We start from the raw sequence: 22499 nt of genomic DNA, 5'->3' as shown, positions 1-22499 counted from the left end.
TGAGGAATCGCGCGGATGAAAGTTTGAGATGGCGGCGAAAAAAACTCACAAAGATCTACTAATTACGACATTTATTTTATCCGATTGGAACTGTTGTCGCGGGTCACCAGTTCATCTTTGAGTAGGGTGTTCGCGACGAAACAACCCACACAGCGCCCGATCGTCATAGCCACTCTGGGCGGCCAAGATCCAAAACTCGATCGAGTAGTCCGCCACGGATTGCCTCCCTTGGTGGAGCTCGAGTAGCCGGTCCTCAGCCTCTCTTCCCCGTACGGGATGGTGGAACACCTGACGAAGCGCAGCCACGAAGCCGGGGAAGGAAGACCGGAGGCTCGGTCTTGCTTCGCTCACCGCCATTGCCCATGATGCTGCCTGACCTGTCAATAGGCTCATTATATATGCAACCTTCGCGTCATCACTAGCATAAGCGGACGGTTGCTGATCGAAAATGAGCGAGCACTGATGGAGAAAGTGCCCGCACTGACCGTGCTCTCCCCCGTAACGTGGAGGGTGTGGAAGCATCGATTCCCTACTAAACGTAGGGGGAGAGAGAGGTGCCTCTGTGGGGTTATGTTGAACCACCGGGGGAGGTGCTCTCCGCTCCTCTAGGCGTATAATACGGGGTTCGTAGTCATCGAACCCGTGAGCCAGCATGGAAACCGCGCCGCGGAGTTCCGTAATGGCCTGGCCCTGCTGACTCATCTGTTGCTCTTGACGGGATAGAGCGGACAAAATCCTTTCTATGTCTGCGGGATCCATGGTGGCCGGAGTATTCTGTCACGTTGAGCCCGAAGTGACAGAATAATCGCTTCGTGCACAACAACTAGAGGTAAGTGGATCCCCGAAACAGCAGACACAGAAAAGGAATTTTGTCATAAAAATGAAATTTATTATAACACAAAATCCCCATCTAAACGGACAACAGTATATATTATTAATTAGTGGGGTGTGTTCACTGTGAATTTACATTTGAGGCACGTTGCAACTGTTTTCGGTTAGCATTTATGTACAGCGATTAGCGCATTAGCTCGTGAACGTTATCAACACTAACGTAGTCACGCGTTCGTCATGTGTCAGGCAAGTGGGGCACATTGTTTTGCCACGTTTTATTTTGCGACGTGTAAGTGTTTTTATGTTTGTGTGTTACAGTTTGACACCTTCTTGACTCGCCTCTATGGTGAATAAATTGCAAGAAACATCAACGGGTTTGGTCATTGAAGGAGTTATCTGTCTGTCTAAGCGCAGCGGGGACGTGGCGAGGTCAGAACAGTTACCATTGACTTTATTTTCTATCTCAACTTCAGAACGCTTCTTGGTGCTATTCTGGTGTGTCAAACATACGGCCCGTGGGCCGGAACCGGCCCCCATGGAGGTTCAATCCGGCCTATGGGATCATTTAAAAGTGAAAAAAATGCATTAAAGACACAGAATGAATATTTTAAATAAAATACAATTAGTGGATTACCCAGTAGGGGGCACACCGTTTTGATCACAGTAGAAGACATTGTTTTGATCGGGGCAAGAAAACAGCAGTCTCAGTCCGTCACCGAGATAGACCCAACGCAGCAAATGATATGAAAGCGCCAATCAATGATTCTTGAGACCAAAACAAAGGAAAGCAATGATATTTTGGTGATTCAGCACATTATGGTGTAATGTTAATGGTTTGGCCCACTTGACATCTACCGAGTCCGTATGTGGCCCACAATGTGAAATGAGTTTGACACCCCTGCTCTAACCCCTAATTAAAAAAAGCTTCACATCAGTGGCAGAGCCATCTTCTTACCGAGATCCCTTCTGCTTTTGTGTGTGGCTGAACAGAATCAACACATTTCAGGTAAATGGCCTGGTGGTAGAGCATCCAAGTGCCTCGGTGTCACGAGATAGAGAACTCCACGTAGATCATAGTGGAGTTAGATATCGTAGATAATTTTAAAAAAACAATCAAACGTTTGTCATCAGTTAAAACATCATATTACCTGATGGTAGCGTGTTCTTCAAACTATCTTTCGAAATGTCATCCATCTGTGGCCCGATCTTGTGCCTCAAATTTAATTTTGAATGATTAAAATCCAACCAATCAGAGACTGCGCAACAGACATAAGGTATGGCCAACGGGGTCTGTCAATCATATCGTACACACGCCTCTGTCTCCAGCCATTTCAGTGACTACTCCAGTGGAGCAGCAGTCCTGTGGGAATAGTGGTGGTTCACCGAAGGGGCAAAAAAAAAAAAAATACATACACATACTGTACATACATACATATGAAATGGCATTTGCCCCCTTCCTGATTTCTGTGTTCTTTGCATATGTATCACATACAAAGGTTTTAGCTAATCAAACCAATAATAATATCACACAGAAACTACCCAGAAATACAAAATGTAGCTTCTAAATGCCAATTTAATTTATTAAACACAAAAAATCCCCCAAACCTTTCTGACCCTCTGTGAAAAAGTAATTGCCCCCTTGTTAAATCATAAAGTAACAGTGAATAACGACAGTTTTGGGAAAGCTGAGTTCAATTTTACAAGCAACACCCTTGCTCCACATTTGTTGAATCAAGAAATTACAGAAATAGAATCTGTAAGACAAAGTGAAGTTGGCTCGAAAAAGTTATTTAAATATATGAGTCTGGAAAAAGTTACAAATCAATTTCCAAGACTCTGAGACTTCAGCAAACTGCTGTCAGAGCCATTATCCACAAATGGATAAAACTGGGAACAGTGGCAAACATTCCCAGGAGTTGGGGACCAGCTAAAATTACTCCAGGAGTGCAACGATGACTCATCCAGGAGGTTGCAAAAGAACCTAGAACAACACCCAAAGAACTCTAGACCTCGCTGGCCTCAGTTCAGGTCAGTGTTCACAACTCTACCATAAGAAAGGCACTGGCCAAAAATGGTATCCATGGGATATCTCCCAGGTGAAAAGCACTGCTGTCCAAAAAGAACACAAAGGCGCATCTGACATTTGCCAAAAGACATTTTGATGAACTAGAGCAGTGGTGTCCAAACTCGGTCCTGGAGGGCCGCTGTCCTGCCTGTTTTCCAGCTCTCCCAAGAGCAACACACCTGATTCAAATAATCAGGAATGTGTTAATGCTGTTTCAGAGTTGATTGATGAGCTGATCATTTGAATCAGGTGTGTTACAGCTTGGAGAGCTGGAAAACGGGCAGGACAACGGCCCTCCAGGACCGAGTTTGGACACCCCTGTACTAGAGTGAAAACACAGAACGAATAAAACTCTGATGACAACTCACAATACTTTCAAATTCATGACAACAAACCTCTGAGCTTTCCACTGCAGTGACGGAAAACAAAAGTTCAGCCTTCACCCCTAAGAAAGTAAATAGAATTCAGTCATCCTTGGAGTAGAAGTAATGAAGACTGCTCAGATCAGAGGAGATCTTCATTGATGACTGCTTGTCTCACCAACACACTTGTGATTCTTCACCTGATACGTCCAAGAGAATTTTTGGCCACAAACTGAACAGGCAAAGGGTTTCTCACCAGTGTGGGTTCTTGTGTGTCGTAACAGGGTTCCTTTCCGAGAGAATCTTTTGCCGCAAACTGAGCAGGAAAAAGGTCTCTCACCAGTGTGCTTTCTCATGTGTGTCTTTAAGTCTGTCTGACGAGAAAATCTTTGACCACAAACTGAACAGGCAAAAGGTTTCTCACCAGAGTGTTTGGTTATATGTTCCGTCAATTGTCCCTTGATCGAGAATCTTTGTCGACAAATTGAGCAGAAATACGGTTTCTCACCGGTGTGGGTTCTTGTGTGACGTTTTAAGCTTTCCTTTCGGGAGAATCTTTTGCCACAAAGTGAGCAGATAAAAAGTTTCTCACCAGTGTGGGTTCTTGTGTGATGTTTTAAGCTTTGCCTCCGGGCAAATGCTTTGTCACAAACTGAGCAGAAAAAAGGTTTCTCCCTAGTGTGTGTTCTTGTGTGTTCGGTCAAGTGTCCTTTAACAGAGAATCTTTGGCCACAAACCGAGCAGACAAATGGTTTCTCACCAGTGTGGGTTCTTGTGTGAATTTTTAAACTTGCCTTATTTGAGAGTCTTTTGCCACAAACTGAGCAGACAAAAGGTTTCTCACGACAGTGTGTTTTCGTGTGTGTTCTTAAGTGTGTCTTATCATAGAAACCTTTGCCACAAACTGAGCAGGGAAAAGGTTTCTCTCTAGAGTGTGCTCTTGTGTGTTCTGTCAAGTGACTCTTTATGGAAAGTCTTTGGCCACAAACTGAGCAAGCATAAGGGTTCTCACCAGTGTGTGTTTTTCTGTGTATTTTTAAGTGTCCTTTAACAGTGAATGTTTGGCCACAAATTGAACAGACAAATTGTTTCCCAACATTGTGGGTTCTTTTGTGAATTTTTAAGCTTTGCTTCCGATAGAATGTTTTGCCACAAAGTGAGCAGGAAAACGGTTTCTCACCAGTGTGAGTTCTTGCGTGTCGTCCTAGGCTTCCCTTCTGAGAGAATCTTTGGCCACAAAGTGAGCAGGCAAAAGGGTTTTCACCAGCGTGGGTTCTTGTGTGTATTTTTACTGTTTTCCTATCAGAGAATCTTTTGTTGCAAACTGAGCAGGGAAAAGGTTTCTCACGACTGTGTGTTATTGTGTGTTCTATCAATTGTCCCTTCAGAGAGAATCTTTGACCACAAACTGAGCAGACAAAAGGTTTCTCCTTAGCGTGTGTTCTTTGGTGACTCTTTAAAGTTACCGTGTGAGAAAATCTTTGGCCACAATCTGAGCAGGAAAAAGGCTTCTCACCAGTGTGGCTAATCACATGACTCGTCAAACAGCTCTTATAAACATAGGTTTTCCGGCACTGAGAACATTTCCAGCGTTTGGCAGTTTCACTTGTCATATCACCTTCAGGCGGTTCAACATCAGTATGAGAGTGTGACGTTGTCCCGTCACTATCTGATCGGGGAGCTAAGTGGCCGTCCACCCATGACCCTCCACAGTGGCCTCCATCACCTTCTGTTCTCATGTGTTGACTTGAGATGTTGCTGCATGGAGGCCCTCCGCTCGCTTCACTTTGACCTTCATCTTTACTCTTCAAAGGGCCACCAGTCGATGGAAACTTGCAGATACACTCCTCCTCTTCTGCTTTGATGTAGGGAGGCTTTCCGTCATCCTCCTCTGTGTTGTGATGCTTTTCCTCCTCCTCCGTTTTGATGCGAGTGGGCTCCTTCTCCTTTTTAATGAGAGGTGGGTCAGGCTCCCCCTTTTCTTTAATGTGTGGTGGCTCTTCATCCTTCACTTCCTCCTTAATGTGGGCAGACTGTGGCTCCTGCCGCCCAGGACCAACATCTTCACTGATGTCTTCAAGACACATGAAGATAAACAGAAAATGTTTGATCGTGTCAATTCTCAAGTTTAAACTTTGAATTTGCACACTATTGTTTATATTTAAACTCAAGGTGCATTGGAGCTTAAGGCTGTTCCAATAAAAAGGTGTAGTTATTTATTAGCAAAATGATCTACCCAATGAGGCTACTGTGGTTTATCTGTCCGCATTAAGACAAAAACAAATGTTATTGAAAGACCGGTGACAAAGGTTTGTCATAATGACAAATGTGTAAAATCGACTATCAGACTTGAGGCTGAGGTTTGTGTGTGTGTGTGTGTGTGTGTGTGTGTTTTCCCACTGCGTATGTCCCCATGTTAAGAATGTAGTGGTTGTTTTATCTTGCAAAGCCATCAATAATTAGGGGCCAGTTGCTGTGGAGCCATTTTCAGTGTGTGGCGTAATGTAAGCATAATGAAGATGGCCGCTACCTGATTGACCACAGGCTTGTGACCATTCCTGGAATCAACGTTTTGACAATCTGAGGCTTGATCGTGTGCGAGCCAAAGTCCTTGGACGCATGCAAAAAATATCATATTAAATTGTAGTTGCCTTCTCTAAGCACTTTGTGCAACATGATGATTCTTGCAAGCGGAAGGTTTCTTATGATTGAGAGAAGACAAAATCGAAGTCACGATTACATTTCAATGAACTGGCCAGCTCTACCTTCAGATTTATAGCACTGACTTGAGCTTCTGCTTGGAGGCTTCGCTACATTGCTTTTCTCACTTTGACCTTGGTCTTCGGTCGATGATAGCTTGGTGATGTCTGCCTCTTCCTCTTTGACGCCGGGGTGTCCTTTTTCCTCCTCCTCGCTGTGAGGATGCTGTTCATGCTCCTCTTTTTTTATTGGGAAGGAGCCGCGTCTCATGTGAGGGGCCTCTGGTTCCTGCTGCTCCAGACAAAGGTGTTCATTGACATCTGCAAGACACATGAGGACACTCATGGTTTGCTCAAAGCAATTCTCATGTGTTGACTTTAATGTTCTGTAATGAGACTCGAATTACATGAATTAGAATTGCGAATTGCGAATCAAAATTCACATTTTGTGGCTCAGTCAAGCAATAATTAATTGACAAGGAATCAATTGTCAAATAAGTCTTAATGATGATGGAGAACTAACTTAATTGTGATCTTTTCCCCCAAAAAATTGCAATTGTGATTTTGTGTGTTCTGTTGTATTATTGTTGTTTTTATGCTAAAGGGTCTAGAAGACACTTTGTTACAGCTGTAGCTATTGTGAAGGTGCTATATAATGATATACAGTACTGTATTGTATTGTATTCTACTGTATTGGGGGGGTTTTTCGCGAGCAGTGAATGGCACACAAGACACTTTGTTTTCAATCTATTTTGTGAACAGATATTGTGTCTACAGCAAATGCAAGAGCAAAGTTGAATCAAGGTACTTTTATTTATATTGCCCTTACTCACAAAAGAGTCTCCAAGGACTTCACAGATACACAGTTGCAAAAATATTGGTGACAAAGACTATGCCGCCCATGCCGCCGAACCCTACACATCAAACTGGGGCATGGGAAAAACTCAAAACCCCATTTCGGAGGAGATGAAGAAACCACAAGAAGGAACCACTGGTGAGGGTCTAAAAATGTGTGAAAATTCATCAGAATGTACACATACATCAGGCTTGTCAAAAAAATAAATTTGTTGGAGGCATGCCAGTGCCCCAAGGCTGCAAAGACCCTTTATAGGTGTAATTTACTTTTTTGTCTTTTTTTTTTAAATCAAATAGTCAGAGACTAAGAGCCAATTTTTTTTACTGTGTTACCGTAAAGAGCCACCCACCCACACACACGCACACACGCACATAACCACCCACCCACACGCAGACACTTTTTTGCCCAAAGATAGACTTTTAGAGCGACCAACCTCCCATGATCGAGCATGTGCAAGCATATGAACACACACACACAAACGCAATCATGTACTCAACCATCAAAATCAACAGCATTGGCCTAGGACCCACCGTGTACAGTGTAAACCAAAGCTGTGATTTCCAACCATTCAGATTCACAATTTTCACGTTGCTGTACTCTTGCTACAGTGGCGTCAACCTCTGGTGCCCCTTGAGAATAACAGCAAAATTAATATGTGCGCCCCTGGCTATTGTCAATTTTTCGTCAGAAATCACAGGAATATCGTTAAAGATCCTTTATGTATTTTCCTTGAAACAAAAGTGAGAGTAAGAAGTGACCCAACCTGCTCTGTGAAGCACAGTTCTTGGCTTCATTCTGCAAACGGCGTCCGATAGTTGACGTTGTCTTTCGTTGTCCTGTTTTGCTCCACAAAGTTCCTCCTCGCACTCAGCAGTCCTTCTTGCACACACGTTCACATCACAACACTTTACGGTCACACTTGATCTCTGCTTGGCGATATGTTGACCACAAACGCGTCTCTTTGTGAGCGGCTAGCAAACTAAGCTAAAATAAGATAACGCTCGGCCGAGAAACTTCAACGTGCACCAAGACGGGATGACTTTAACTAAAATCGAAGATTTAATGGATATTGTTTTGTCCAGTAAAGTAGTGATGGAAGTAACGCATAGAATATTCCAACGTGTACGTGTACATCGGCAATGGATTCAAGAAAAAATGTTCAGCGAAAAGCGAGTGGTAAATAAATGAGCGGAGGTGAAGGCAGCCGATGATGTAGTACGGCCACGGGACTTGGACAAACCTTTTATGTTGCACGAGTAAATTGCAATTTAAATATTCCAAAAACCTCACATACGGACGATTGTAGTCTTGGATCAGTTTGTTTGTTTATGTACGCAGTCACAAGTTTCCTGTTGTTCATACCCTTGAATAATTTTCGTGACAGTGAAGTTTGTCCAAGGGACGTTGCCGTAAATTGTTTTTTGCAGCGCTACCTGTGCATTCGTTTGTCCTTTTCACGAAACGACCAATATTTTTTTCATGAATTAGTAACGGGGGTACTGAAGTTTCGACTCAGTACGCCCAATTCACACTTTACTTAACCAAAACATCTTTCGCGAAATCTTCGTGTCCAATTTAAATTGTCTTGGTGCACGTTGAAGCTTTTCGGCCTGGTATAGCTTAGCGTAGTTTATTTTAGCTTGCTAGCCGCCAACAAAGAGACGCGTTTGTGGTCAACATGTTGCAAAACTGGCATTAAGTGTGAGCGTTAAGTGTTGTGATTGTTGTGTAAAAATGTGCACAAGAAGGACGACACATTACGAGGAGGATCTTTGTGATACAAACAAGGACAACGACAGACAATGTCAACTGCTGGACGACGGTTGGAGGATGCAGCCAAGAAATGTGATTCACAGTGCAGGTTGAGTCACTTCTACATTTCACCTGTTTCCCATTTTTTTCTTGTAAACAACATTTCTGTGTTTCTATTCTGATGGAATCTAATCTGCGTTCCTCGCAACCACAGCAACCCGTTTTGGGTGAAAGGGCAAACAGCTGCGGTTTCTCTTAAGGGACAAATCTTGTTCCCATTTTTGCTTTGATTAATCACAATCATGCATCAGATTTACATGCTTTTCTGGAACACACTCAAAGCGCTCACAATGGATACGTTCATTCATACAAACACAGAAATGAATATTAGAAGGTGAGATTTGGGGGTTTGGGACGAAATGACCTCAGAACCCATTTGCACTTTTGCCTGCTAAAACAGCACAGTTTAGTAAGCCTAATTTGATCAAGCTGCAACTGTGTCAGAGTGTCAGCATCGAAGGTGAGTGTTCACTTTCATTTTTCGGTTTGAATCTGCTTACAAAAGTCGTCTGACGGCTCTTGCCCTCTTATGCTGAGCACTCGCTGTTAGCAGCAAACGCCAGTGACTGGAGCCATACCATACAATGACAGTCTATATAACTGAATATCTTTTTGGAGCATCCTGAGCAATTGAGCAAGATTATGGATGTGCTTATGTTGGTGGCAACAGTACGTTACAAGTGGGCTCAGGCCAGCCTCCTGTCAGGAAAACAAATCAAGCCAGTCGCCACAATGATTGTTCATACATATACATGCGCCGCGAGGGCTGTGTGATAATTCGATATCAGTATATATATCGCGATCGACACATTATCAATATCAATGGCCATCACACTCAATAAAATATAGATTGCAAAAAAAATTAAAGCAAACCCCAATCCCCGGCATGAATGCTGTCGGATGTCGGTTGGATACGTGGTTTACAAGTACATGTATAGGACTTGCTAGCGTCAGTGTTTACCAGCGCCGACCTGCTCAGCATTGCACTTCACAGGCAAGTAAAAAAAAAAATGCCCTATGACAGAATGATCCAGCCAAAAAAAAACGGATCGTCAACTGTAATGCCTACAGTCCAAGAGAGCATGATTTAGCTATGACTACATTCTATGGACAACTATTAAAGGTTAATGTAGCTGCATAAAAATACTGCTTTGCAGTTGAGTCTCCACAAATAAGCGTTTACGGCGACACTGCTTGAACCAGGAGCGTGAATGTACAGGAAACTACATCACACGTTACACTGCATTACAATGTACACATTAGACATTCCTTGAAAATGAGTTGTACAATGAGATATTGTTAAAAAAAAAGTTCTTCTCTTGGTGGTATAAGTTTTATCTGTTAAAATATTGCTTTAACGATGGCGGTAGGGAGTTCGTTCGCAGTCTTTTAAGGTTTACCGACCCGGTTAGCTGTTTTTTAAGCATGTCACAAGGAAACCATGACATTGACAGCTCAGGCGAAGGCTGAAGAGACGGCCGAAACTGTCAGCCCTGTCCCAGTTTTTTTTCTTCATCAGTAAAAATACAATTTTCTGATTAAAAAAAAAAAAGAAACCTTAAAACTATTTCAACTAATACAACGACAAGGTTATATAATTAAAGATTTAAGTCAAGGGCCACACGGTGGTTGACTGGTTAGCACGTCAGCCTCACAGTGCAGAGGTGTAAGGTTCAATCCTTCTTGTGTGGAGTTTTTATGTTCTCCCAGTGTCTGCGTGGGTTTTCTCTGGGTACTCCAGTTCCCTCCAATCCCAAAAACATGCATGGTAGGTTAATGGAACGCTCTCAATTGTTCTGAGGTGTGTTTATGAGCGCAGATGGTTGTTCGTCTATGTGTGCCCTGTGATTGGCTGGGAACCAGTTCAGGGTGCGCCCCACCTATTCATCGAAAACAAGTGGGATAGGCTCCAGCACGCCCGCGACCCTTGTGAGGATAAACAGATGTGAGTAAAAAGTGGATCGGGGGGACATCCGGCTTTTATTTTGAAATTGGAATTGCCCCCCCCCCCTTCAAAATCTATTAGTAAGTAAGTATATTTGCTAATGCCAAACAGTAGCTTGCCTCTAGGTTGTCAAAGGACTGTCATTATAAATCCAAACCATAGTACAATGTGTGTTTGTCTTCTTATCTTGCAGACATCAGTGAAGATGTTCGTCTCGAGTGGCAGGGGCCAGAGTCCCTTCGTGTTAAAGCGAAAGAGGAGGACAAAGAGCGTTCCTACTTTGAGGAAGCAGTACAAAAAATTATTTACTTTAAAAAAGAGGAGGTAGCGGACCACCATTGGATAAAAGAGGATGGAGAAGGGCTCCCCTACATCAAAGAGGAGGAGGCGGCAAGCTGCACGCTGCCATCGGCTGGTATCCCTGTGAAGTATGAAGATGGCCAAAGTGAGGAGAGCGGATGGGTCGAGCCTCCAAGCAGTAGCTCATCTCAACACATGACAACAGAAGGTGATGGAGACCACTATCGTGGATCACAAGCAGATGGCCTCTTGGCTCCACTATCGGATAATGACGAAATGTCACACACTCCTGCTGATGATGATAATCATGATAATAACAATTCTGAAGATGAGATGACATTTCACACTGACAACAAACACTGGAAGTGTCCTCAGTGTGGGAAAGTTTATGCATATAAGAGCCATTTGACGCGGCACATGAGAATTCACACCGGTGAGAAACCTTTTGCCTGCTCAGAATGTGGCCAAACATTCTCTCAGAAGGGAAGCTTAAAACGTCACACAAGTATACATACTGGTGAGAAATCGTTTGTCTGCTCAGTTTGTGGACAAAGATTCTCTGAGAAGGGAACCTTAAAAATACACTCAAGAACCCACACTGGTGAGAAACCTTTTGTGTGCTCACTTTGTGGCCAAAGTTTCTCTCGGAAAGGGAGCTTAACAATGCACATAAGAACACACACTGGTGAGAAACCTTTTGTCTGCTCGGTTTGTGGCCAATGTTTTTCTCAGAGGGGTAGCTTGACAATGCACAGAAGAACCCACACTGGTGAGAAACCTTTTTCCTGCTTAGTTTGTGGGCAAAGATTTTCTGAGAAGGGAAGCTTAAAAATACACACAAGAACACACACTGGTGAAAAGCCTTTTCCCTGTTCAGATTGTGGCCAAAGTTTCTCTCTGAAGGGACACTTAATTTATCACATGAGAACACACACTGGTGAGAAACCTTTTGCCTGCATGGACTGTGGCCAAAGATTCTCTTGGAAGGGACACTTAATAAGTCATACAAGAACCCACACTGGTGAGAAACCCTTTGCCTGCTCAGTTTGTGACAAAAGATTCTCTCTGAAGGGAAGCTTAAATGATCACCAAAGAACTCACACTGGTGAGAAACCTTTTTCGTGCTCAGTTTGTGGCCAAAGATTCTCTCGGAAGGGACACTTAATTTACCACACAAGAACCCACACCGGTGAGAAACCTTTTGCTTGCCCCGTTTGTGATCAAAGATTCACTCAGAAGGGACACTTAAGTTGCCACACAAGAATCCACACTGGTGAGAAACCTTTTGCCTGCCCAGATTGTGGCCGAAGATTCACTCGGAAGGTCAAGAGACACAATTGTGTCGGTTAAAAAAGCAATCAACATGTAGCTGCAAATGAAAGTGTTACTGTTTAAAACTGAACATATTTACTGTAGGGTGGCCCGGTAGTCCAGTGGTTAGCACGTCGACTTCACAGTGCAGAGGTACCGGGTTCGATTCCAGCTCCCGCCTCCCTGTGTGGAGTTTGCATGTTCTCACCGGGCCTGCGTGGGTTTTCTCCGGGTACTCCGGTTTCCTCCCACATTCCAAAAACATGCATGGCAGGCTGATTGATCACTCTAAATTGTCCCGAGGTGTGAGTGAGGGCGTGCATGGTTGTTCGTCTCTGTGTGCCCTGCGATTGGCTGGCTACCAATTCGGGGTGTCCCCCACCTGCTGCCCGAAGATAGCTGGGATAGGCTCCAGCACCCCCGTGACCCTAGTGAGGATGGAGTGGTTTGGAAGATGAATGAATATTTACTGTAATTATTTACAAAAATTTGTACAATTTAATTCTCTGTAAAATCTTTTATCTAATCTTTTTGACGTATTTGTGTCCTCAAAGCCTCATGTGGACAAGTGTTGAGAATTAGCACTGGTGCTAGATTACTTGAAGCAATGCATGTACTTTGTGCAATGTTCTAGTGATGTCCACATGTATGAATTAATGAATGATTGATTTGGCAAACTTGGAAGCGACATCGAGAAGGGAGTAAAGTGTAAATGTGAGTCTAAATTTCCAAGATGGCGCCCGAGTAGGCAGCCGTCAGCAAGTGCTCTTCAAGGGCCTTGCGTTTTTTTTTGTTGTTTTTGTCTTTTGTTTTGTCACATGGTGGTGTTGTTACGTCGTGTGGACCTGATGTGGAATGTTTTCAACATTTTTGGCCACGACATTCATCAAAGTAGAAGAATCTGTGCTAGGTGGTTGCGCCTTCTCGGCAGCACGCATGTACCAGCACTGATTTTGATTGGGAGGAATGTCAGCGCCATTTGACTGTCGTTGCCGGACAGTCCCAAGGCGAATGTGTTTTGCGCCTGTAATGGGCAGCATTTTCACAGCCCCGCTTTTTTCAGCGGAAAGGTCGGTGCTGTTGGACATTCTGCGGCTGGATGGATGCATGGCTTGAGGAGCTGACGGTGAGAAGAATGGAGCGTAAGCGCAGAGCGCAGCTGTGTATTTTGAACTGGGATTCGCGGCCTGGAATTGAAGCGGATTTACATGGGACAGGAGATGAGAGCCAATCTCTTTTTCGTTAATGGATGCTACAGCTTCTTCTTGCTTTCAAACCTAGCTTGTAGCAGACATGTGCACATTTTCGGCATGACATCTTTGATCCATTGGTGGAAAGGACACTTTGAATCGCTCCTCTTTCATTTCAAACTGCTTCAAACAACAAAGTGTATGCAGGAAAAGTGGTTCAGATTGCACAACTGTCTGTGTCTTATGTGTGTTGTATTATTTTGTCATTTTACATTTAACTGTCATTTAACTGTTCTTTTGATGTCGGCGCGGGCACCCGCAGTGGCTCCTCTTGTTGTCTGGTTGAGAGGGAAGAAATTTCATCTGTTCTGTGTTGCACATACAGCGCCTTTGACAATAAAGTTGTACTTGAATTGACTTGACTTGAAATATAATACAAATTGTTAAACAGTGAGTCTTTTTTTGTCTCTAAAATAGGCTGAAAACAGTCACTGAGAAGGTGTGTCCGGCAACATATTAAAGGGACTATTTAACCAAGATAGCCCATTTTTAACTGAACAACAATGTATTTTTTTATCACAACAAACGGAATTAGCTTTCCTGTTTGATTTTATCAGTTTGTTTTGGTGAAATCAGTCAAGTCAAGTCAACTGTATTTATAGAGCACTTTCAAACAGCCATCGCTGCATACAAAGTGCTGTACATGGAGCAATTTAACATGCACAATAAACAGTAAGACAAATCGGTAATAAAGGCGGTAGAAAGCACCAAACAGTAAAACCAAGAACAAATCTAAGTCATGCTGAGTCGAATGCCAAAGAATACAAGTGAGTTTTGAGGAGGGTTTTGAAGATGGGCAGCGAGGAGGCTTGCCGAATGTTCAGTGGGAGGTCATTCCAGAGAGAGGGACCAGCAACAGAAAAGGCTCGATCCCCTCTGAGCCTCAGTTTAGGTACTTCTAATAAAGTCTGGTCCACAGACCTGAGGCGCCGGGCAGGTGTGTAGGGGCGGATGAGCTCAGAGAGGTAAGGTGGCGCGAGATTATTCAGAGATTTGAAAACAAATAAGAGGATCTTGAAAATAACTCTAAAATGAATGGGGAGCCAGTGAAGGAATGCCAGAGTAGGAGTTATGTGCTCCCTCTTACGAGTACCAGTCAAGAGGCGAGCAGCGGCATTCTGGACCAGCTGAAGGCGCTTAATGGAGGACTGGCTGACTCCAAAGTAAAGGGCATTGCAGTAATCGAGCCGGGATGTGACAAAGGCATGAATTACTGTCTCAAAGTGTTCATGTGAGAGGAGAGGTTTTATTTTGGCCAGCTGTCTAAGGTGAAAGAAGCTGGATTTAACAGCGGCACCAATTTGCCGATCAAGTTTGAAATCACTGTCCAGTTTAAGGCCCAAATTTGAGACTGTTGACTTAAGATAAGGAGACAGGGGGCCCAAGTCTACAGGATGGGATGTACAAGGGCCACTGGGACCAAACAATATCACCTCTGTCTTCTTTTCATTGAATCTCAAGAAATGTTGTGCCATCCAGGTTTTGATTTCTTCCAGACAGGATAGGAGTGGTCTTAATGAGAAGGCGTCTTTCTTGCTCAGTGGGACATAGATCTGGCAGTCATCTGCATAGCAGTGGAAGGGAATACCATGTTTCCTTAAGATGGAACCCAATGGGAGCAGATACAGCGAGAACAGCAGAGGCCCCAGAATTGAGCCCTGTGGAACACCACATGACAGGGGAGCAGTGCGTGACTCAGAGCAGCCAAATCAGGACAGAACTAATCTAGAAATTCCCCTTTTCTCCTCTTCAATATAGATTTGCACCCCTCAACCCCCCCCCCCCCCCCCCTCAATATTTCAATGAGAACATCCGCAAAAGTGGATACAATTTGTGCCGTTTAAATCACTGACGTTATAAGAAATGTACAATGTCCAAAAACTCTGCTAGCTTGGCACCAAAATGTATGTGGGCATCTCAATTAGTGCCCACTTCAACTTCGGAAAATATCACAACAATCAGCTTTCCATAAGCGTTCACTGTTAGAGAATGAGGGAGTTAGTAAATGGGCTGCTTTTTTTCCTCACAATGAGGACAACAGATAAATGGGCAGCTTTTATAATGAAATGAAGAACAGATAAGGCAAAATAATTAGCTTACAGTGCAATGCATTCACTTTGCACTATTTATTGTGCATGCAATAAAAGTTTGTGCCACTGACAGTTCCACCAGCTGATTGAAAAAGAATGAATAACAGCAGAACACATTCCACACAATGTAAACTCTTTACTCAATGTAAAATTAGGTGATACTGTGTATGATGTTAATCCGCCGCCAGATGGGCACCTTCAAAATAAAAGCTGGCCAATTTATGCATGCATGTCAGTGGTTTGGATTGAAAATAATGTTATAAAATGAACTATTTTGTGATTAGGACACCATGAGTTCACGGTTCTCAATATATATATATAGATATATATATATATATCTATATCTATACAGTATATATATATAGATATATATAGATATAGATATATATATATATATACAGTATATATATAGATATAGATAGATAGATAGATAGATATATTGAGAACCGTTTTTTATGCTCACGGTCACGCGCACACACACACACACACACATACACACACTGTGATTAAGTTTGTCCCAAATAATTTGCCGTACATCGTTACTGCGGCCTGTACCTCCGCAGAACAAAATACTCCATTCATACGCGGTTTACTTAAAAACAAACAACCCCCCCCCCCTAAAAAAAAACAAAGACTTGGCCCCTTCACAATCACATTACCTCTTTTTAATTACTAAACCCACAGAAGGCTCGATGAGGTACGTCCACCATTCCTTTATTGGACTATATCATCCGCTCAAGCTTCTCGGCCTAGTTTAGCTTACTTAGCTTGCTCGTCGCTAACAAAGAGACGCGTTTCGTCGCCCAGCAGAGATCGAGTGTATGTGTTAAGTGTTGGATTGAATCTCATGTAAATGTGTGCAGGAGGACAGTAGATTACGCGGATAATTTCTTCGGAGAAAAAGAGGACAACGACGCTGTTTTGGAGATGTTTGGAGTTGGTTCGACTAGAGCAGGTTTGGCCACTTCTGTATTTTCGCACTATTGCAGGAGTCACTAACCGTATTGAATAGTGAGAGCTACTTTTTGGTTAGGGTTAGGTTTTTGGTTGCTGGTCAATGCGATGGGCCACCACTTTTATGCACAATTTTGAAACACGTTTACGCAGATTACGTTTTCATAATGTGTCAATGATGTCTCTTCATACATAAAATGTAACTACTATGGCTTCTGGATGGAAGCTGTGCTGCCAGCTCTTTCAATCCGACAAATATTTAGAAAATAATTTGTCATCCAACCTCCATGACAATTTGTTGGAAAGTAAAGCTCCAATTTGCAGGCTCATTTTCTGCTATTTTTGAAGATGACAACTAGGGTTGCCACCTTTCAGATCTGGAAATAAGGGACACCCACTTAGCAATGACGAAACACTTAACAGCTGAATTTGAGTATGTTGACCCGGTCTACTGTATTGTATTCATATAAAGTGCTGTACATTAAACAAAACCTGTCTGGGGATACTTTTACTGAAAGAGGACAATCAAATAGCCTATAGTGTGCTGCAAATGTAACAACTGAGGACACTTTTACTTTAAGGGCAAGACAAAAAAAATGAAGCTTGCGTGTGTGTGTGTGTGTGTGTGTGTGCGCGCGCGTGTGTGTATGTGTGTGTGTGCGTGCGTGTGTGTGTGTGTGTGTGCGTGTTTTAATACACTTCCCTAAAATGAAAGATTATCTTCAGCAGTTTCAACAAAAAATAATTGTCTGATTATGGTGGTATGACAAATGTTTTTTTCAGATGGAACCTTTGACCATAGAAATTATGATTAAAAGCAAAAAAAAAAATTGTTTGCATTTATCAATCACCTGGCTAAGAAGATTTGTGAATTATATCCGAAACACCACGAGACGGTGATTTTTGTTTACGATGATTTTTCAATTGATTTGTTGAAATCTAATAATCATATGAAGACTGTAGAATTTATGAATGCTGTGCTCAGTTTGGGTTTCTCTGCATTTATATTCAAACCTAGCGGAGGGTGCAACATTGTGCTGTCATCGACATGTCATTCATGTTTTGTAAATTGGCGCTATCCAGCGGTTGGTTTCGGATATGGCAGACGAGAAAAAATATTTATGTCACCGGTCTTGCAATCACATTTGTTTTTGTCTTAAATGTAGACAGACAAACCACACAGCAGCCTCATTGAGAGATCAGTTTGTTAATAAACACATTTTACCTTTTTCTTGGAATAGTCTTGTCCAGTTAACCATGTGTATAAATTAGAGCTGTCAGTTTAGCACGTTTTTATTGGCATTAATTTAAATGAATTTTAACGGGATTACATTTTTTCTCGCGTGATTAACGCGGCACACATCACAGCGGATGTTACGTTTCTCTATGAATAAACCAGAAACAAAACAACAAGCGCTCTACACAGGTCCACGCACGTTTGTTTTGCCAGCCACGGCAGCGCGAGATACCGAAAACGGATACTTAAAGAGTTTATGAATGGAGTTTACTTTTAAAAAGTTGCCAGATTGTTCCACTGACAAGACCAAAGTTACCTGTATGTTTTGCAGTCGTAAACTGAGTCTGAAATACCATTTAATGGCCAAGCACACAGCTGATGTGAGTACTCCGCCCCCTCGTCTCAGACAGACAGCTATGGATCATTTCAAAGCGAAGAAAATGGATGACATGACGAAGAACAAATTTGCTGAAGCCATAGCTAAATGTATGGCTACTGCATGCAAGCCTGTCAACATTGTCCACAGCTTGACTCAAGCTGAAATCATTCGCATTGCGTCGAACGACTCCACTACGGATTGCCAGCGAGAGCCTCCATTACAAGCTGTGTACAGAGATTGTACGTAGCGGAGAAGGCTAAGGTACACCAAGCGGGAGAAGACACTGTTTCAGGAGAGAAATAAGAGACTAGGTTGATGAGCCTCTGGTGAATAAAGAGCAGGCATTACTTTGAGTTCGATGCATGCCACTGACGCGATTGTTACTTGTTTGGAACTATTTTGTGTGGAAGGTTACAGTGTTCTGTGTCCATATAAATAAAGCGGGTGGAGCTTCTCTGTGTTCGTCTGACAGCAACTGTGTGCTGATGCACGTCGAGAGTTTAGCGGTGCAGTGGTAGCAACCACACTGAAAATAAAACGTCTCCAGTGTTGTCATCGAACCAAGTGTAGTCATCCGAAATGATGTCTACACAAAACCGTAGAGACTTCCGCGCAAGAAGGACCAACACAATCAAACAAAAAAGTATGCAACCATGGTTTAAATCCACTATAGGCTGAGTGCTAGTTTACCTTAGATGTGCACTTTATAATGTTATGTTGCTCTGTTTTGATTCCATAAAAAGAGCTGTTAAAGCAGCTGTTGTGTGACAAAATATTTTTTCACTGTTGTTGATGGACAGTAACATTGTGTGAATAACTGAAAATCGAAATTGTTGTTTCAGTAAATATTTGCATTTTGCACATAGAAAACTGATTCATGATTCCATGTTGATGAGAGCATTAAAATGGGGGAAAAATAGAACAACAAATATAAAAGGAAATTCAGAAATGATAAAAAATGTGTGAGTAATCACGATTAATTTTTTAGTTCATTTGAGTTAATTATGACAGTTACATTTTTAATTAGATTAAATATTTTAATCGTTTGACAGCTATAGTATAAATATAAACAGCCATCCGCAAATTCAAAGTTTAAACATGAGAATGTACGTGAACCAAACGTCAACTTTTGTAAATGGTCTTTCAATAACATTTGATTTTGTTTAAATGTGGACAGATTGTGTCACACCAGGTGGCTAATAAACAGTACGAGCCTTTTTACCTTTTTATTGTAATAACCTTAAGTTACAATAAAGCACAAGTAAGTATAAATCTAAACAATATCTGCCATGAAAATTTACACCATGAGAACTGACCTCGCTGAACCCTTTTTTTTTTTTAAATCTTGTGTCTTGAAGATGTCAGTGAAGATTATGGTCCTGGGCGTCAGGAGCCAGAGTCCCCCCACATTAAGGAGGAAGTGGAGGATGAAGAGCCCCCCTGCATTCAAGTAAAGAAGGAGCCAGAGCCTCCTCTCAATAAAAAAGATGAAGAGCACACTCACATCAAAGAGGAGGAAACGCATCTCCACACCCTGGAGGATGAAGGAAAGCCTCCCTACATCAAAGGGGAGGAGGAGGAGCAAAATATCTGCAAGTGGCCACTGAATGGTGACCCTTTGAAAAGTGAAGATGAAGGACAAAGTGAAGCGAGCAGAGGGGCAGACCCTCTATGTAGCAGCTCATATCAACACGTGACAACAGAAGGTGATGGAGGATCACCATCAGGCGGTGATGACATAACGCCACGTTCTACTGAGACTGGTGATAAACCGTCTGAAGATGATATAACATGTGAAACTGAAAAACGGTGGCAATGTTCTCAGTGCGGGAAAATGTATACTTATGCGAAGAGCTTGAAGAGGCATATGATTTGCCACACTGGTGAGAAACCTTTTTCCTGCTCAGTTTGTGGTCAAAGATTCTCTCGGCAGCATCACTTAAAAATACACTCAAGAACCCACACTGGTGAGAAACCTTTTACCTGCTCAGTTTGTGGACAAAAATTCTCACGGAACGGTACCTTAAAAACACACACCAGAACACACACTGATGAGAAACCTTTTGCCTGCCCAATTTGTGGCCAAAGATTCTCTCGGAGGGGAACCTTAATAACACACACAAGAACACACACTGATGAGAAACCTTTTTCGTGCTCAGTTTGTGGCCAACTATTCTCTCAGAAGAAAAACTTAAAACGTCATACAAGTAAACACACTAATGAGAAAACTATTTTCTGCTTAGTTTGTGGTCAAAGATTCTCACGGAAGGAAAGCCTAACAATTCACACAAGAACCCACACAGGTGAGAAACCTTTTTCCTGCGCGGTTTGTGGTCAAAGATTCTCTCAGAAGGGACACTTAAACATCCACACAAGAACACACACTGGAGAGAAACCAAAGATTCTCTCAGAAGGGAAGCTTAACAATTAAAATTAGAACCCACACTGGTGAGAAACGTTTTATCCTGTGTAGTTTGTGGTCAGAGATTTTCAGAGAAGGGAACCTTAAGAAATCATATAAAAACCCACACTGGTGAGAAACCTTTTGCTTGCACAGTCTGTTCCCAAAAATTCTCTCACAAGGTAACTTTAAAACGTCACAGAGGAAGACACTGTTGAGACGCCTTTTTTCCTGCACAGTTTGTGGTCAAAGATTCTCTCTAAAGCATGGTGAATCGATCATATGTTTTTGTTTGAAATTATCATGAGTAGTCGTCTTCTTTATACAAGTAAATATTCTCTAGTACGGACTTGTGTTTGCGCTGTCCAATTTGTCCTGATAACAGAAATTCCTCATTTGGGAAAGGAGCATGGTACATGTCCTTTATGAACCTGCAAGTATGTTGACAAAATGCACGTGTAACAACACAATCAATAAAATACAAAAATATACTGTCCAAAAACTGTTTGTATAACAAAAACTGCAATACAGGTGTATCCAAAAAAATCACAACAGTAAAATACGTACAGTATTTTAATGTTTATTTTTTTCTGTCTTGGGAAAAAAATGTGTCTACTTTGGATTGTTTTGTTCGATGCATTCTTTGGTTTATGACAATGTTTGCCTGCGTGTCATACAGTTTTCTTGCTAGTTGCAAGTAACTGTCCCGTTGATCACCGATGTCTGGTAATTCTTGTGCATACTGAAGGATTTTTGTTGCCATTTGCATTGCTTCCTTGCTGGATGGTGGCGTGTCATCAGGAGTTGAATCGATGCCTTGTTTTTTAAAGTTTCGTAGATTTGCGTCTTTCCGACTCCAAGTGTCTCCTGGATGCTTTTTACTTTGTGTCCAGCCTCGCTCAAACAGATGCATTTCACTCGCTCCGCTACAGTCATAACAGTTCTACGTTTCGATGCCATGATCTACACGACGTAAGTGAATAAAGTTAAAATCTTTCGCAATTACAGTAAAACGCACGCCAATAAAAAGTCACTTACATGTCATTGTTTCGAATCTGATGAATGAAAACGGGGAAGCGAACACGTTTCTTCTGTCGTGTCGAGTGGGTGCTGCTTTTAAGCTAGTGCCGCATTCTACAGGACGTAAGTGAATAAAGTTAAAATCATTCACAATTACAGTAAAACGCACGCCATTAAAAACTCACTGACACGTCGTCGTTTCGAATCTGATGATCGAGAAACGCGAAGTGAAAACGCGTCGCAGCGTCGTGTCTTTTCCGTCGCATTGGGTGGGCGTTGCGTGTATTTAAAGACTAAGTGAAGTAAAGTTGGCCAACTATGTTTTTGAGTAATATCAATGGCTGAACAATTATAAGCATATTTCCGTTATTTTTTTTAACGCAACCCTTCCAGATTCTTTGTTTAACCATTAGCAACGCCCTTGACAATGAAAATGCTTTTCTTCGACAATCTTCGGAAATGACGTCACATGGAGCGATACGAGGGAAGTCCTTCCATTGAACAGCATTGTTGCATTGCTTGTTGGTAAGATGCCACGGCGGTGTGTGGCGATGTATTGTTCACAATCGACAGAAAAGTTGTGCCAGTGGCCGAAGGATAGCAGGGCACTTAAATGGACATCTTTTATTCGCACGAAGCGAATGAATTTCACGCCGTCATCGACGAGTGTTCTCTGCCATCTCCACTTCAAAGATGACTGCTTTCTCAATCGGTCTGCTTATGATCAAGGATTTGCAAAAAAGTAAGTGTGATTTTTGGATAGATGATGATGATTTGGTCAAAGATAGCTGCCAACTCTTGTGGAATGAAAAGTAGCCTAGCTACCAACTCTTGTGGAATGAACAGTAGAAGGTAGCGACGTTAGCCGAAAGCTAACTCGAGAAGCTAGCAACGTTGACAGGAGAAGCTAGAGATAGAGACGTTAGTTTTCGGCTCGAGGCAAACCCCGATCGATGCTATTCATATCAGCGATGAGTAATGGCAGTC

The 22499-nt window shown here is 42.4% G+C and overlaps 2 protein-coding genes, 1 long non-coding RNA gene and 1 pseudogene across 5 annotated transcripts; 2 read left to right on the top strand and 2 right to left on the bottom strand.

Moving 5' to 3' along the window:
* Positions 1 to 56: 56 nt before the first annotated feature.
* Positions 57 to 8312, bottom strand: LOC147193433 (uncharacterized). The gene is given in 4 exon segments (XM_086130476.1): positions 57 to 3505; positions 3507 to 5332; positions 6087 to 6278; positions 7577 to 8312. Coding segments are annotated over 4 exon segments (2100 nt in total). The 5' UTR covers positions 7608 to 8312; the 3' UTR covers positions 57 to 3454.
* Positions 8184 to 12224, top strand: LOC147193432 (uncharacterized; annotated as a pseudogene). The gene is made up of 2 exons (XR_015102992.1): positions 8184 to 8674; positions 10764 to 12224. The product of XR_015102992.1 is annotated as an uncharacterized LOC147193432 (transcript).
* A 3762-nt stretch (positions 12225 to 15986) lies between these two features.
* LOC147193431 (uncharacterized) lies at positions 15987 to 20680 on the top strand. Its single transcript, XM_086130478.1, has 3 exons — positions 15987 to 16218; positions 16385 to 16476; positions 19450 to 20680. The coding sequence occupies exons 1-3, from the start codon at positions 16214 to 16216 to the stop codon at positions 20520 to 20522; spliced, it is 1170 nt and encodes a 389-aa protein (XP_085986604.1). The 5' UTR covers positions 15987 to 16213; the 3' UTR covers positions 20523 to 20680.
* A 376-nt stretch (positions 20681 to 21056) lies between these two features.
* On the bottom strand, positions 21057 to 21935 carry LOC147193430 (uncharacterized). Of its 2 annotated transcripts, XR_015102997.1 has the most exons (3): positions 21698 to 21935; positions 21531 to 21626; positions 21057 to 21455 (listed from the first exon to the last, which is right to left on the bottom strand). It is a non-coding gene; the product is annotated as an uncharacterized LOC147193430 (long non-coding RNA). The 2 variants fall into 2 exon arrangements; XR_015102996.1 differs by having other exon boundaries at positions 21531 to 21935.
* Positions 21936 to 22499: the final 564 nt, after the last annotated feature.

This window comes from Hippocampus guttulatus, chromosome 15 (genome assembly GCF_054856545.1).
Source record: "Hippocampus guttulatus isolate MCC_2025c chromosome 15, RoL_Hgut_1.0, whole genome shotgun sequence".
NCBI classification, from domain to species: Eukaryota; Metazoa; Chordata; class Actinopteri; order Syngnathiformes; family Syngnathidae; genus Hippocampus; species Hippocampus guttulatus.
The sequence above is the reverse complement of the archived record's forward strand: the minus strand, read 5'-3'. Positions and strand labels throughout refer to the sequence as shown.